The sequence below is a fragment of the Bubalus bubalis genome, chromosome 2 (genome assembly GCF_019923935.1).
Source record: "Bubalus bubalis isolate 160015118507 breed Murrah chromosome 2, NDDB_SH_1, whole genome shotgun sequence".
In the NCBI taxonomy this organism is placed as follows: Eukaryota; Metazoa; Chordata; class Mammalia; order Artiodactyla; family Bovidae; genus Bubalus; species Bubalus bubalis.
This window is the reverse complement of record NC_059158.1, coordinates 45,171,983-45,189,724: the sequence shown is the minus strand read 5'-3', so window position 1 is coordinate 45,189,724 and position 17,742 is coordinate 45,171,983. Positions and strand designations below refer to the sequence as shown.

Genomic DNA, 17,742 nt, shown 5'->3' with positions numbered 1-17,742 from the left:
CAAAGTCAAGAGGTGAGGTGGGGTTCCATCTCTACCAGCTGAGCGGCCAGGCTTTTACGGGCTTGGCCGTGGGGGACACATCTGCAGTCTCTTCTCCAGACTCCAGCTGCGGGAGCCCCGGCGGGAAAGCTCTCCCAGCCTCAGCTTCCTCATCTGTAAAGCAGGGAGATCCAGATCCTCATGGCCTCAAAAGCGGCCGTGACATTCACTGAACAGGCAGGACAGCGCCTGGTCCAGGGCCGTGACATTCACTGAACAAGCAGGACAGCGCCTGGTCCAGGGCCGTGACATTCACTGAACAGGCAGGATAGCGCCTGGTCCAGGGCCATGACATTCACTGAACAGGCAGGACAGCGCCTGGTCCAGGGCCATGACATTCACTGAACAAGCAGGACAGTGCCTGGTCCAGGGCCGTGACATTCACTGAACAGGCAGGACAGCGCCTGGTCCGGGGCAGCCACTGCGGAGGGAGGGCCTGGATCTTTTGTCCTTCCCTCTGCCTGTGCGTCTGACCTACACCCACCCACACGCGCTCTCCCACCAGAGTACAATCAACACCAGCTCTGTCCTTCAGTTTATTGCTTTTAGACTGGAACCAAAATGAGGATTTAATGAGCAGAATCTCTTCCTTGAGTCCCAGTTTAGCGAAGATGGAGACTTAAGTCTGCGCTGGAAACAGCTTTACTTAAATGTTAGGGTTCCCATCGTGGCTGTGTGAGAATGCGGTCACATCTGTAACAAACATCCCTATCCTTCCGCTCAGGAGCACCGGCTAACGCACCCAGGGAGAAGCGGGGCCGCTGAACCCCCAGACAGGGACAGGGGAGAAAAGACCAGACCAGGTGAGATGCCTGCAGGAGCGGCCGGGGAGCGTCAGAGCCCCTCAGGCGCTCGCTGCCTGGAGAACAGCTCTGAAATGACTGCAAGATGGGCGTTGACAAGGGTGGAGCAGAGAAGGAAGCGGGAAGCTGCTCCCGGCCCCAGGGACCACCGCGCAGGAGGCCACACCTCCTCCTGTGCGGCCAGGCGGAGCGGCTCAGCAACTTGCTGTGCGGCAGAAAACCAGCGTCTTACACTTTAACAGAGACCAAGCTCGGTGGGACCCATCTTCAGGCAGGTTCTCCTGGTTCCAAAGAGAAAGACAGCCTTCCTTTTAAACAGCACCCCAGAGGCCACCTCGTGCGACCCCTTAGGGCTTCCTCCCATTCTCAGTTCCGGCACCTCCTTGGTTAAATGCCTCTAAATCACACAGCCACGCCCACAAGGGGTGGAGGCTCTCTTCTCCCTCTGGGAGCATCGACCAAAAAATCTTAAGAACCGGGCTCTACCTTCCTGGGCGTCCACCTCTACGTGGAGGGCTCCCTCTCGTTCTCCCAGACATGAGCTTCTGCCCAGGAAGACTGTCCACCAAGACCCATCTTCACAACTCCAATGGCTCATGGGAGGGCTTGCCTGCTCACTAGACCCAATCACCCCCAAAGCCCAAGTCCACAATCACCCCTTCCTGTCAATGGTCTTGCTCTTCTCCTAGGCCAGCCCCCAAACGCCACTCTCTCTGCCCACTCCGAATTCACCTTTCCCAGCTCTGCTCACAGCCATCTGGACCCACCTACTCTCCCCAACGTTACTGATGGTCATTCTTTGATACAATTCCTCTGACCATCTCTGGACCCACCGATGAGAGTTCACACTTTTAAAAAGCAGCACATAAGTATTTGACATCTGTGATCCCTTGTGTATCATTATTTCTTTATGAACTATTATATTATTTTCTTAAAAGCACATACCTCTTTTGGTAAAGACACTAATTTATTTCTGTCTGCATTCAAGTTGCTCAACTTCTTAAGTTTTCCAATGCTCTTAGGTAAAGTCTGTTAAAATAAAACATTTTTGTTAATAACACATACTTTGGACATGGCTCAGAGTAAAACAGATAAAATGGATCTTTTCAAGAACTGAGAGGGTCTAATCTCATCCAGCAAGACAAGTCCTTCCTCAACAGCAGGTGTTTGTAATGCTCACTTGGGGATGTGGCATCTAATATTTTGCATTTTTGTAGAAATGAGAGTATGTTTCAATGAAATGAGGTTAAAGACACAGGCCTGGGAACAGAGAAACACACAGTAAAAGAGGTAGCGAAGGCCCTTCAAGTCAAGGAAGTGAAATCTGCACCCCTGAGATTCACCCCTCCCCTGCCCGCACCTCTGAGAACTGCAGAGACGCTAGTTTGCAGAAGCGGTGGGAGCCAGAGCTGGGCAGGTGTGTGGGGGCGGGGGCTTCATAAGGCCTGGGGAGGGAAGGAACCGCCCAGGCTTGTATGAGAGCCTGAGCTGGGTGGGTGTGTTGGTGGTGGTGTGTTGTGGGGGCGGTCATAAGGCCTGGGGAGGGGAGGGGACCGCCCTGGCTGGTGTGAGCGCTCCGGCCCCGCAGGAACCGGCCCTGGGTCCAAGGGGAGAGGAGGATCTTCAACCCTGATGCAATCCAGGGGTGAACGTCACTTTTCTAACTGTCACGACTACCATCTGTAATTCTAACGGATTCCTTCCAGAAACAAGGAAGGAGGCCAGTGTCCTGGCTACAGGGGGATGTTCCCAGGCCCACACCAGCTCCGCCTCCTTCACCCACTCTTGCTGTCTTCTTCTGCTCTGCTCCCCAGAAGAGCATTACTTACTCCTTTTATAAAGAGAGGAGAAAAGGGGAGAAAGAGGTAAAAGGAAAAGTCGGGTAAAAACTAAAGTGACAAAATGAAGACAGAGAAGTGGAGGGAAAGGCAGGAAAGTAAACCAAAGACAAAGAGGCTACAAGGCCAGGACAGGGGGAGCAGGGTGAGCAGATGGGGCGGGTGGCGGGAGCAGCAGCGGGCGGAGAGCAGCCGCCTCAGAAACCCGCTCTGCAGGCGTCACCGGGAGGACGGGGAGGGCCGGTCCAAGCCTGGGCACCTGCTCTGCCTCACCCAGCTTCTTGGACGGGGTGAGATCAAGGTCAGAGCTGTACTCTGGCTCCCCAAAAGAGCATCCCCCCACCCTCAGTGCCTCCAAGGCTTTCCGGGTCCAGCCCCCCCATCCCCTCCCCCTCCCCCGCGCTCACATTTGCTCCAAGAACCAGACAGAACACCGTTCCCACTGGCCCACCCTCAGACACAAGCAGAAGCACTTCCACCAGCAGGGCCGGTCCCCCCGCCTCCCTTCCCCAGGTGTCTAGGCCAGTGCCCGTACCCTGAGTGTCACGATGGGGCGCAGTCTCTGACGGGGGGACCGGGATCATCTGCATGTCCCGAGCCTGCTTCTCAGGCCCCTTGGTTAGTTACAACGTAAGGGGACCTCCATCTGGTCCACCCAAATTACAAATACGTAGAAGCAACCCTGCAAAGCATTGCTGATGCGGAACCCACACCATCAATCTCCACCTGACCCTGGGGCCACACTCACCAGTAGCCGATTTTCTGTAAGAACCAATTCCGTGAGGCTCTCACAGTCTCCGACCGCCTCGGGCAACTGGGTGAGTCGGTTCTGATCCACCTTCAAGATGGACAGTTTCTTTAGTTTTCCTGTAAAAGGGTTATTTAGGCTCATTAGTTATCACTGTTTTTCTGGTCAGCACTTGGCACCTCCCCTCTGCTTGGTGTTTGGAATTTCCATTCTCGTTTGGTTTCCTCACCCAGCTTCAGGAAACGGTGCTATTTGCATTTAGAGTACAAAACGCTGAGGTAAAACCGTGTGTTCTGTTTGTCAGAAACAGTTGGCAATTAATGGCAAATCATTTAAAAAGTTGCTACCTAAAAAAATCATGTCAAAGCCCATAGATTTTCACAAAAAAAAACAAAGAGCTGGCTCTTGATGGAGCTTCAAGAACAGGAAACGTCTTGTATACAGAGGAGAGACTTTTACGTTACCCTAAGAATCATCCTGGCTCAGATGGCAAAGAACCTGCCTGCAATGCAGGAGACCTCGGTTCAATCCCTGGGTCAGGAAGATCCCCTGGGGAAGGAAATGACAACCCTCTCCAGGACTCTTGCCTGGAGAATTTCGGGATCAGGGGATCCTGATGGTCTACGGTCCATGGGTCACAAAGAGTCAGACACAACTGAGCAGCTAACACACACGAGAATCACCCTCGCTAAAAACAAAAGACAGCACACGGCAGTCCATTCCATCACCTGGGGGTGACGATGAGTCAGTGAGGAGCCCTACTAGGGAAATCTCTGAGCCTGCGGGGTCAGATGGTAATCTCTGGAAGGCCACATTAAGACAGGTCTGTCTCACTCAGAGCACAGAAAAGACTCATGAGAGGTGCCCTCAGGCCACAGAGGAAGAGCTAGTTTACTGCAGCCTCTGCAGCCGCCAAGGGCTGGAGGAGACCCTGAGCCGTCAGTCTCGCTGTCACCTGCTCCTGCCTCGAGGGCGCGCCTCCCAAGCAGGTGTCCTTGGTATCCACAGAGGGTGGCCAGCATGACGTCACTGTCCTCAGGGCAGTCAGAGGACAGCCTCTATCACAGAAGTGATAAAGCTGGAGACGGGGAGATGCCGAAAGGGTGAACTTGTGCTGAGTGCGGTCACGGGGCAGGGCAGGGAGGCTGCTTATTCAGCACAGTCAGTACCTGCTAACACTGTCCCCAGAGGGGCCCCCAGTCCTCAGGCCAGGAGACACGTCAGCACCATCTTTGGGGCATGGAACGTACAGCTGGCAGAGCTCACCCCAAGAGACTCCTCAACACCACTCACAAGCAGGCCTGTAGACTCTCCTTGAATACTTCTAGTGCCAGGAGGCTCATTTCTTCACTAAGCAGCCCAAACTGATTCCTAAGAGATGCACGTTAAGCTCTTTCTTAAATCAAACTGAGATCCACAACCTTTTCCTTTCACCCTCTTGAACTAGAAGACAGAAGGAGGCGACGCCTCCTTCTACCCGACAGCCCTTCAAAGGTCTGATGTCAGCCATCTCGTGCCTACTTCTCCCTTTTCCCAGCAGCCAAACATCCTGAGTCCCCACAGCTGTTCTGATGCTATACGTGATTCCTACCGGACATTCCCACCTAGAGTCACAGTCCCCGTCAGGTCCCCAACCAGACTCACCTGAAAGGCAGCGTCTGTCAGTCCTTCTGCCAAGCTGCTCTTATCAACAACCCTTTCATCTGGACCAGATGCCAGAAAGGAAGCCGGGCCCCTGTCACACGGCTTCTCCGACTACTGAAAACCTCTCCCAAACTCCCTTTGATGTTCTGAATGCAGGTTAAGTGAAGGTCAAAGAAGCTGCCCTATGACAGCCACACGGTTTAATATAGCTTCCTACAGTTTCTAGGAAGGCCTGGCTATGGCAGAGCTGACAGCCCACGTCTGTTTATCTTCTCTGTGTTTATTTTCTCACCCTGGGCTGAGATCCTTTTCGGTAAAGGAAACGTCTGGACTGTTTTTTAAAGGAAACGGCACAGAATGGTTCAAGGAAAAGATGATTCCCGATGGAATCAGAAAAGGCTCAATGTGTTTCCCCCCCAATAACAGCCCTTCCTGGGGGTCACACCATGAGGTCAAAGGTCATTCCACATAAACTATCTGCGATGCTCAATTCAAAAAGTCTTGATAACTGTTCATATGCCCAAAACACATTCTACAATTTGGGCTCATCCCCACCAAAATCATGCACACAAGCTGCAGAGGAAGTAGACGGGCCAACACTTAAAAGTAGTAACATATATTCAACAGGCCTGCTCCCAGACCAGGAAAACAGACATGCCTGCACATAGAGAGATTCAACCTGTAACGACTGAAGGAACCGCACCCCAGCACCTGACAGCCAGCACTGGGGCAGCTAGCGTCCACACTCACCGATGCCGTCCGGGAGCATTTCTAACAAGTTCTGCGAAATGACCAAATCCGTCAGTGAAGTCAGGCCGCTGATTTCCTCCGGGAGCCTTTCCAACCTGTTTTCAGAGACGTCTAAGCAGAGCAGGTTCTTCAGATTTCCTATTTCCTGCACCAATCACACAGGAAAAGAAAGTCACGCCAGAACCAGTTACCGTTTGGAGGAATTTCTTATATTGATTTTTCAAGACCACTGCAGAGTGGCCCTAAGGATGCTTCTATAATTGCTGGTCGAAGGTGACAGAGGGGGTGAGTTTCCAGACCCCCTTCCGATGAAAACGGGAAGCTGTGTGAAGCACACATGGGTGCTGGGAAGGGAGGCCAGGCCCTCCGCCTGCAGGCAGGCAAGGAGTCATTCCCTCAGTAAGATGAGGACATGGGCACCGGGGGAAAACCAGCCGCTCGAAGGTCCCACTGTTCGGGATAAAGAAGAAAACAAGAGGCCAGATGCCAGTTCTCCACGTTTGGACTCAATACTCAGAACAGCCTGTGAAGTCCTGTGAGAAGCCGACTCCTTTCAATATTCATGACAGGCAGCTCGTGGGACAACAGGGGCTCAGCTGCTCCCTGGGGGAAACTGGAGCACACACACACACACACACACACACACACACACACACACACACCAGGGGCTCAGCTGCTCCCCGGGGAAACTGGAGCAGACACAGACACATGTGCGCACTCACACACACAAACACATGGACACAGACACACACACACAGATACACATGGACACACACACACACAACAGGGGCTCAGCTACTCCCTGGGGAAACTGGAGCGTGTGCACACACACACACAGACACACAAACACACACAACAGGGGCTCAGCTGCTCCCCGGGGAAACTGGAGCGTGCAAATACACACACAGACACACAGACACACACACAACAGGGGCTCAGCTGCTCCCTGGGGAAACTAGAGCGTGCACACACACATGTGCACACTCATACACACAAACACACACAGACACAGACACACACACACTATTAATACACACACACGGGCACATGCACGCACACACACACGCACACAGATACAGACAGACACAGACGCACACACATACCACACACACTATTAATACACACACACTTTCTCTGTTAATACCCGAGACAATGGAGAAGGCAATGGCACCCTACTCCAGTACTCTTGCCTGGAAAATCCCATAGAGGGAGGAGCCTGGACTGAGTGACTTCAATTTCACTTTTTACTTTCATGCATTGGAGAAGGAAATGGCAACCCACTCCAGTGCTCTTGCCTGGAGAATCCCAGGGACAGGGGAGCCTAGTGGGCTGCTGTCTATGGGGTCACACAGAGTCGGACACGACTGAAGCGACTTAGCAGCAGCAGCAGCAGCAAGAGAGCCAGACTGCTCTGAAAGGGAAGAGCCGACTCGGGAGGGGAGGCACCTCCTTGGGGCCCGAGCTCCAATCCAGAGGCATCTGACCCTCCACTCTCCCAACACATGCTCCCTCTTACCGGTGCCCCCACTGCCCCGACCCGCTGCCAGCCTGTCCCCCACCCCTAGCACTCAGCACCCTCCCGCCTGGACAGGCCTGGACACCCTCTGCCCAAGTCTGTTCACTACTGTGCCTCCATCCTTCCCGCCAGGAAACATCACTCCAGGCCCAGAATGAAACCCCACCTCGAACTCCAGTGGTCCCCGGAAGTCTACATAGGCACAGACTCCTAAATCAGCACTGAATGTGGCCTGAACAACTACCCAGCTTATCCCCCACCCAATCCAGTACTCACCCTGGGACTCCACCCCTGCATTTCCTGCCTGGAGGAAAGCAGACCACCTTTCTACTAATTTCAGGCCAGGTTCCCTGAGGATAGTCTACTTTTTAAATGTATTCCTTTAAACAATGTCTTTGTCTCCTTTTCTTTCTGTCATCAGTGAAAACAGGAAAATAACTGATTATCTGAGACTGTCTGATGAGTTTAGTCCTGACTTAACAAAAGGTTATACAAGTGGGCCAATAAGATGCATAAAAAAAAAATTAATAACATGATCAGTGGCATGTTAATTTCTTTGTGTTTAGGACGTGACATTCTGCACACAGTTGTTTACATACATCTGTCCACACATATACTCTCCTCTGCATGTCTAAGAGCTGATTTGGACTTTATTCAAGTATGCTGTGTTAACTTCTCCTATACTGCAAAGTGACTCAGTTATACATACATACTTCTTCATATTCTTTTTCCATTCTGTTTTATTATAGGATATTGAATATAGTTCCCTGTACTCCACAGTAAGGCCTTGTTGTTTATCCAGACTTTATAGCTGGTATTTTATACTTTTTTAATATCTTCCTGGCATTTCTACCCCATCCTTTGACTCTTAAGCAACTGCTACTGCTGCTGCTAAGTCACTTCAGTCGTGTCCGACTCTATGCGACCCCAGAGACGGCAGCCCACCAGGCTCCCCTGTCCCTGGGATTCTCCAGGCAAGAACACTGGAGTGGGTTGCCATTTCCTTCTCCAATGCATGAAAGTGAAAAGTGAAAGTGAAGTTGCTCAGTCGTGTCTGACTCTTCGCGACCCCATGGACTTCAGCCTACCAGGCTCTTCCGTCCATGGAATTTTCCAAGCAAGAGTACTGGAGTGGGGTGCCATTGCCTTCTCTGTTTAAGTAACTAGACTTCTCTTAATCACGACGTTTCATAATTTCCTAGAGAAATCTGTTAATCAAACCCTCACTCATATCAGCGGCTGATCTGCCCTCTCCTTTTCCCAAATGCAGCAAGACCTCAGGAACAGACTCGCATTAGCTCCGTAGTCGCATGAGTCGTCGGTGATGTCCTGGCAATTCCAGCACATAACTACAACTAGAATTTTACTCAAGTACTTTTTTATAGCACCAGGCTTCCTTGCACAGATACACCTTCTACACCCGAAGGGCACGGTCCATCATAGCTGGTCCAGAGAGCCTAGCAGAGACAGCCCCTGAATTACTATACAATACACATACCTCAACCATCAGGAAATATATGGACTTTAAACCCTGGCTCTAAGAGACCCCGAAGAGTAGAATTCGGTAACAGCTGGAGAAAAACAAAGTTGGGGGAAATGCCTGTGTGGTGTTGTTGTTTAAGTCTCTCTCTCAACTGATGGGAAGGTGGGTCTGCATGCTAGAAGCCACAGGCTGACACAGAAGCCCACACGAGAGCCCGTTTCATTTGGAACACGGTTCCTCATGCTTGGTAACAGCAGGAGAAACGTAAACAGCTTGTGACGGCCCAGCTACACCATAAGCAACATTTGGGAGAAAATATGAAGTAGAAACTTTTTGCACTGATTTTACATCAACTATTACACAGCAAAATGTGCTCAAATCATCTCAAAACACTTGGCATATCACCAACAGTGGCAGAAACTTCTACCATCAAAATCCGGCATCCATCCTGGTAATTTCCAAATGAGCTGGGCTTCAAGCAGGCAACCCAGGCCTCAAGCCAGGATGAAATAAAATGCAGACTTCACACACCAAAAGATATATTTACTATCTTTAGAAACGATGGGTTGAGGCTTTCAATTTTTTGTGGCAATGTGGCGCGATGAATGCTCAACGAATTTTTCCAAATCTGCTTTGGCAACCAATGTTTTAGTTTTCAAGCTCCCTTTTCTAGGAAGTCTCATGGAGGAGCAGGGGATGCATGAGGGTGACGGTGGTCTCTTTGCATTTTGGAGGGAAACAGTGTGAAATTACCACTCACCTGAGGTAATTCTGACAGCTGATTTCCATCCAACCAGAGATCCTTTAGATGTAAGAGAGCTCCTATTGATTCTGGCTAAAACAAAAAGCAATGTTATGGAAACAAAGCTCCAGTATGTAGCCCCCCATTAAGGAGGAAAGGACCTTCACTCAACAGTTAGGAATGGAGTACCACAGCAGAGGTTTGTGGGTACTTCTCTAAAATCAGCACCCCTCTCCTAAAAGCATCCCCAAGACTCTTCCCCAAGCTGCTTCCACTCAGGCCATCACCTCCACCCCCGACCCTCCACCCCCCAATCATTATCCGTAACCCATGTGAACCGAAGCGCATGCTCTAATGTTGCCAAGCTGTCTCTGTGGAAACACTGGCTTAAGAGCATCCCTAGAGATGCCCCCCAAATATTTTGTGATCATAACTAAGAACAAGTGAAATTCAAATCTCTCTTCAGTACAGACTTACCAAATTATATATTTCATTGTTTCCTAAATCAAGTTCTTCTAGTCTCCGTAGCTGGGTAAGGGAGCTATTAAAAAAAAAAAAAAAAAACAAAGGGAAGGAGCTCTTGGGATTTAGAAATGCTGAGCAACATGAGATTCCTCCTTGGACTAGTTTCCCAAAATAAGATTCATCTGGATTTTATGGCCATAAATACTGCATAGGAAGTCTATTAAGGCTGGCATCTCTCAAATTTTCCAAAAGACACAGAACTTCTTTTTGACAAGCTACTGTAGTTTTTTTTTTTTTAATGCTTCAGGAAATTCATTCAGAATGAAACCCCCCCTCCTTTTCCCCAGAGACTCACTCAGGGAGATAAGTAAGTAGATTCTCTCTCAGTTCCAGTGAAGCCAGGTTATAAAGACTAGAAATGAACAGAAGAAAAAAAGGGTTTGAGTAAAATACCTAAGATTCTTCCTATTCCCTCCCCTCCCCAGCAATCGCCACTCCCCAGCATATGCACTCCAGAAGGAGCAACTCTTAGTAATAAGACATGTAAGTCACTTCCCCGAGGAAAAATATCTATGACCACCCCATCCCCAGTAAAAATAGTACCGTCTCTACTTTGCAAATTTTAACATTAAAGTAAAGAGAGTGGCACCATCACCGCAGGGCCTCGCGCACATGAACTCTGTGCAGCTGATACACAGGAAGAGCTCTCCAGTCCCTGAGAGACGGCCACTCCCAGGACCAAGACAGGGGCCGAATATGCACTTCCAGGCTTGAGAATGTCAAAAATGCACCACTGCCTTAAAAACAGGACCACCCGAACGCCTTTAATCTCAAGCTGCTCTTCTTGCAAACATCACTGAAAAGTCTGTTTGAACATCACTGAGAAGTCTGTCTGTCTGATCGCAGTGGGCATCTCAGTTCAGAGAGTCCACGTGCTCCACTTAAGTTCCGACACTCACAGAGCAAGGGACCCCTGAGATGCAGGAGGTCAAGTAACGACACACTCCACGCGGTACCCGGGACACCAGCCTGATTCGGTAAGCACTGGCTGTGATAATGTTGCTTTTATTCTTAATAAACCCCGAGTGGCACTCTTTTCAGCAGATTCTCCTGCCTCTCAGCTGTAATCCACATCTAGCAGAAACACCGTGCAAGCATACAGAGGTTCTCCCCAGACGCCGGTGATCTGGGTCACGGTGGCGATTCTGAATCAGCAGACGCCACACACCTCCCAGTATGTCAGCGCTGGCACGACACGCTGATTCAGGAGAGAATCGGCTGGTTACTCCAGCAGGCGTGTGCTAAGCTCTGAAAAGCGAGAACTCCAGCTTCTGCTAATGTTACCAGAGTAACGCCCAGATTTGGAGGACTTTTACTTGTGATCCCACAGAACACAGGGAGTCAGACCAACACCCTAATCTGCCTTAATCCTCTGTTCTCCTTCCAACATCAAAGCCAGAATTGCAGGCACTGAAAGCGCTTTTCATAACATTAGAAAATGTAAATTTGATTTGCAGGAACAATGCATATACACACATAAAACCCAGTGGCTTGAAAAATGTATTTGAACTATACATTTGAAATGCACAAAATTGATATCCCCTTCAATTTTCCAAAAATAATTTTAGAAATTTAGAAACAGTTAACAGTCTCACAATTAAACCAGAGGGAAAAAACAAAACCCTTCAGAATATACATATTTTTAAAAGTCAGTAACCCTGCTAATAAGTAATTATGAATTTAATACCAAGACTCTTCCCCTAAAATGCAGCCAGGTGGAATCGCAACTTCCCAGTCCCATTGCCTCTGGGCCAAACCCTCACGTAGAAGAAATAATGTGGGAGGGAGGGGGGACCACCCATTATGTGCCCCTAAACGCAACCCATAGATAAGGTGGAGACCGGACATTACAGGCCACTGTAAAAGTAAAATCAAGGGCCTGGTTTTCAGTTTTAGCTGTTCCCAGAACCAGTCTTATGGGAAAGATGATAAGCATTTGGCTGTTTTCACATCTCTATTTTAGAAACCACTGACAGACCTGCCGGATCTAACGCTCATCACTTTCACATCTCTTTTGACCCACTGGAGACATCCACTAATGGAAGGAGGGGAATCGCTCCTCTTTGCTCCCGACATCCACTAATGAAAGGAGGGGAAACGCTCCTCTTTGCTCCCGACATCCACTAATGAAAGGAGGGGAAACGCTCCTCTTTGCTCCCGACATCCACTAATGGAAGGAGGGGAAACGCTCCTCTTTGCTCCCGACATCCACTAATGGAAGGAGGGGAAACGCTCCTCTTTGCTCCCGACGCTCCCTCCTTGGCGCCATCAAGCGCACCTTGCAAACCAGTGTCACCAGGCCCAGCTACTGACCCCTCCTGGCCCTACACCTCCTGCCTGAAGCAGAACAGAGCTGGGCCCGCCACCCGGGGCACCCCCTGGGTCCTTACTGTCACCTCCTGACCGGGAACCACCCAGCATGTCGCTGGTATCACCAGGATGACCCCATCAACAAAGCGAGGTCCGCTGGTGTGAGGTCCATCAGACAGTGGCAAAGCCACAGCTCAAACCCGGTGAGAGCCAAGACCCTGCCCTCACCCTGCATGTGTTAGGCACTCGGTCGTGTCCGACTCTTTGCGACCCTGTGGACTGTAGCCCACCAGGCTCCCGTGTCCATGGAATTCTCCAGGCAGGAATACTGGAGCGGGTTGCCACGTCCTTCTCCGCCCTCACTCAGGGGACTGCCATTCTTTGGAACTCTCTCTCTATAATTTACATCCTCACAACTACCTGGATCTGCTTGGCTAAAGTGCTTCGGCAAGGCACCTCGATTCCCCTAAAATGAAGACAGTCATACCTGCTGCAGCAGTTAGGGCAGGATACATGTTCCTTCAAGTTGACAGAGCCAGTCTGATGTGTTATTTCCTTGAGACGGCCCTGTGCCCAAGCAGTCATGCCTGCCTGCATGCTCGGTCACTCAGTCGTGCCCAGCTCTTTCTGACTCCATGGACTGTAGCCCGCTAGGCTCCTCTGTCCCTGGAATTTTCCAGGCAAGAATACTGGAGTGGGTTGACATTTCCTACTCCAGGGAAGTATAGTTGGGGGCCACACAAATGTGTGAGCCCCAAGGCGGGGTCCCCAGAAAGACTGCTCCACAATTCTATAAACCACGGGAGCCATCCCCTCTGCCCAAAACCGCCTCCAACAACAGGCCTGCAGATGGGGAGCGGCTGGTACGGGACAACTTTTAAGGATACATCATCCATAACTGGTGACTTGAGGGACAATGACGAATAAAAAGCAAGGACACTGCTTTGACTACAGATGCCCACCTCCCATCTAAGCCCAAACCTCAGAGTGTAACCTGGCCTGGCTGTTCTCATTTTGATTATTAACTGATTCTCAAATGAAACCACGGGTTTGGTTCTCATCAGTACCCTGCCCTGGACAGCCCCAGGACAACGCGCAATCCTACCAGTCCCTCCAGAAGAGTGTTCTCCAGGCCGTTCTAGGAAGAGCTGACATAAACAGGGCCGGCCTGAATGCAGATTTGGACCAGAGACAGTAAGAATAAAATGCAAGGATGAATGACCTCCTCTCCTGGCTTTTCTGAATACAGCATCTTCCATTAAGACTTCAGGATGGTGCCTTCCCTATGTAGGCAACCTAGTCAATGCCACTCCAGCATATTTGTGAGTAAAGGACACACTGCTAAGTCCAGGGACTTGAACTCTGTCTGCTTCAGAGGCCAGGCTGTTAGCCACAGGCCAAGAGAAACTCCACATGCATTTATCAGCTGCTGCAGTCAACATGTGATATGTGACCAAAAGCTTAGACGCTCGACAGGCAACATGAGAACGACCGGCCATTGATGACTACTAGTAATGACATCAGCAGGAACTGTATGACCGAGACTGCCGCCAGTTCTTGCCAAGAATAAACTTTATGGATGAGAAAATGAAGGCACAAGAGGGCACCTGAACGAGGTCTCCCACGATTGGGAAGGGGCAGAGCCAGGACTCACCATGGAATCTGCATTTTCAGTCACCATTTTCTGCTCTCACCCTCGAGTTTGTGAGGTTCACTTTGTGAACAGGGAATACAATATTTGTGACTATGTGTAATACTAATACACTGGGGCTTCCCAGGTGGCTCAGTGGTAAGGAATCTGTCTGTCAATGCAGGAGACGCCGGTTCAATCCCTGAGTCATGAAGATCCCCTGAAGGAAGGCACCCCACTCCGGGATTCTTGCCTGGAGAACTCCATGGACACAGGAGCCTGGCGGGCTAAGTCCATGGGGTCACAAAGAGTCAGACACGACTGAATGACTAAACAGCAGCAGCAATATAATACATGAATAAACATGCAGAACAAATATTCAGGAATGAGTTGGCTCCCACCTCTGTCCTGCTTCTATCCAGTCTCCTACCACCTAGACCCTTCTCACGGGAAATAACCCTTTCTGTTAGTTATTTGTGCATTTACTCAGAGTTGCCTTTTATGCAAAGAAAAAGGGGTATGAATATATAGCCTTAGCTTCCTTTTTTCATACAAAAGGCAGCATCCTATACAAAGGAGATTTTTGACTTTCTCATCAACAGATAATACACACAGGTATTGTTTTTTTAATTGCATGGTAATTCGGAATCCATACAAACCTTACTTTTTTTAAACCACTCCCCTGCTGCTGCTGCTAAGTCACGTCAGGCGTGTCCGACTCTGTGTGACCCCATAGACAGCAACCTACCAGGCTCCTGTCCCTGGGATTCTCTAGGCAAGAATACTGGAGTGGGTTACCATTTCCTTCTCCACTGCATGAAAGTGAAAAGTGAACATGAGGTCACTCAGTTGTGTCCGACTCTTCTCGATCCCATGGACTGCAGCCTACCAGGCTCCTCCGTCCATGGGATTTCCCAGGCAAGAGTACTGGAGTGGGGTGCCATTGCCTTCTCCAAAACCACTCCCCTAGTAACAAATATTTCACCCTTCAAGTTTAATTCCTGGCAAATTAAATTTCTGTGTAATATCATCAGGATGACCTCCTACACAAACCACTATTTTCTATCTTTCCTTCACTCCCACTGTTTTTACCATCAAATGGGGTTTAACTTTTTCTTTTCTTTTTTTTTAAATACCATTTATTTGGCCACACCAGGTCCTCACTGCCCACTTGGGCTTTCTCGGGCTGGCGTCTGGCCCTGGAGCACCCCAGGCTCAGTAGCTCAGCGCACAGGCTTCTGTCCTGCAGCACGTGAGGTCTTAGCTCCCCACCCAGGGGACTAAACCTGTGTCCTCTGCACTGGAAGGCGAACCCTTAACCACTGAACTACCACGGAAGTCCCCCAAACGGGGTTTAAAAAAAGAAAGACAAAATCCTAACAAGCTTCTGCAGGAAGAGTGTGCAGAAGTCTTTGGTGCCAGCAGCTGACGGTCCCTGAGAGCACGCGCAAGAGTTTACCCTGCTGTGAGCCAACACGCAGGCCAACTGTATTTTTAGGATTCTATTTCAGGGACTGGATGAGGGGTTACTTAAAAAAAAAAAATTTACATCTGTCCTCCACTGTATTTTAAAAATTCCTTTCTAAACCACTGGGATTTTTTTTTTCCTATTTTGGTGGCCAATATCATTAAGAAAGTAAAGAATAAAATAAATTTAGGTGCCCCCAAACAAATGACAGTACACTATTAAACCATTAAAATATAAAATCTGTAAACATTTATGGCAATACTTTTCAACTAGGATGAGGGAAGTGCTTACATATCCACAGGATTTCCGCTTTTTTAGTACCAGATTAGTATTTAATAAGAAAACTCTGGTTACAAACTTCCTTATGGTGGTGTTGCTCTAGAAAATTTTCTAAAAATCTTTCATTTTATTTTTGGAGCAATTAATACTTACAGAAATTCCCGGCCTCAAAAAAAAAAAAGTATTAAATACAGTAACAGTTTTCAAAAAGACTGATTCTTTTCAGGCAGCATGTACTAACAGGTCACCATTCCCAAGGGCAGCAGACACAAAATCACACCCACACGCTCGACTTCAATCTGCCAGAGAACCCAGGGCTTATCTGTTTGTTCTACTTCTATTAGCAAATGGTCACAACCAACTCTTTATTGATGATAACCATTTAGTGGCTGACCACTGGGTTTTGGGCACCATTCCAATCTATTACACATATTTCTCCTTCTTAAAGAATGCTATTCTTTGAGGAGAAAATTTAATTAAATAGAGATGTCAGATATATTTAGCCTAACTCACCTTTTTTCTGATGGTACCAGTTTCTTTAACAGCCAAGGATATGGAATCTCATGAAGCTAGATACACAAAGTCAAACAGAGCAGCTTGCTCACGATGAAGGCAGAGGCTTCCCAGATTCTCACAGTTCTCCCTGAGCTCCCCACCACCCCGACTCCACAACACCTGGACGTTTTGGAGGCTCTGGCTCTGTGTACCTGCTTATCACCAGGTGCCAGTAACTGAGACGAAATGATCTTAGCACATTGCTGGTGAGGCTACATTACAGAGGATTTCCTGTAAGAATAGCATAGATCCATTTCCTAGGTATGGCATCATCCCTCAGCAAAACCACGCTTCTTCAAGTTTGCCTAACGTCTCTTCTTTTTTATTATTTTGATACATTTCACATACTATAATGTCCACTTTTATAATGGGTACTATTCAGTGGTTTTCAGTATATTCACAAGGTTGTACAAATATCACCATGACCTAATTCTAGAAAATTTCTTTCATCCAAAAAGAAACTTCACACCCATCACAAGTCAATTCTTTCTAGGAGGGGTTTAAAGAGCTCTTCATAAAGCACAAATATGCCAAAGGTTTCATGAATTAGAAAATGAGGGCTGGGGAAGGGAGGAAGAAATTCATGTGCTCAGCGGGGCATCCGACAGCAGAGGAAATGCAGCTTCCTACAGGACGAGACCAAGTTCAAATCCCACCAGTGAGACACACACACACCCTGCTCCCACCATCCCACCCTATTCTTACCCCAGTCACAGGCAACCCACTAATTTCTGTCTCTATGAGCTTGCTTCTGCTGAACATCTCATATGAATGAAATGGTACGGTATGTGACCTTGCTGTCTGGCTTCCCTACTGAACACGTTTCCTAGGTCCATCCACACTGGAGCATGTATAACTACCTCATTACCTTTTTATGGCTGAGTAATACTCCATCATATGGGAATAGCAGATTTTGTCTACTGGTTCCTCCACTGATGAAAATCTGAATTATTTCAAATTGGCTATTATGATGCTTCTATGAACATTTGTACACCCATTTTCTATAGACATATGTTTTCAGTTTTCTCGGGTAAACATGACTAGCAGTGGAACTACTGGGTCATATAGTAACCATGTTCAACTTTCTGAGGAAGGACCCACTCCCTTAAATGAGGGCTGCATCCTTTTTATTGAAGTATATTTGATTTATAATACTGTGCTAAGTTCAAGTATACAGCAAGTGATTCAGTTTTACATATATATATATATATATATATATACGCACACATGCGCAAGTCACCTCAGTCATGTCCTACTCTTTGCGACCCCATGGACTATAGCCCGCCAGGTGCCATGGGATTCTCCAGGCAAGAGTACTTGAGTGGGTTGCCATGCCCTCCTCCAGGGATGGAACCCATGTCTCTTTTGTATCTTGCACTGGCAGGTGGGTTCTTTACCACTAGCACCACCTG

At 48.7% G+C, this 17,742-nt stretch overlaps 1 protein-coding gene across 1 annotated transcript in view; it reads right to left on the bottom strand.

The window, feature by feature from the left end:
• Nucleotides 1–17,742, bottom strand: part of LRRC1 (leucine rich repeat containing 1) — a 134,921-nt gene that overhangs the window by 21,513 nt on the left and 95,666 nt on the right. Inside the window, exons 5-10 of the mRNA XM_006042683.4 lie at nt 10,384–10,440; nt 10,041–10,104; nt 9,582–9,656; nt 5,823–5,967; nt 3,429–3,547; nt 1,788–1,871 (exon numbers count right to left, since the gene is read on the bottom strand). Coding sequence (XP_006042745.1) covers nt 1,788–1,871; nt 3,429–3,547; nt 5,823–5,967; nt 9,582–9,656; nt 10,041–10,104; nt 10,384–10,440 — 544 coding nt within the window. The remainder of the gene's footprint in view (nt 1–1,787; nt 1,872–3,428; nt 3,548–5,822; nt 5,968–9,581; nt 9,657–10,040; nt 10,105–10,383; nt 10,441–17,742) is intronic.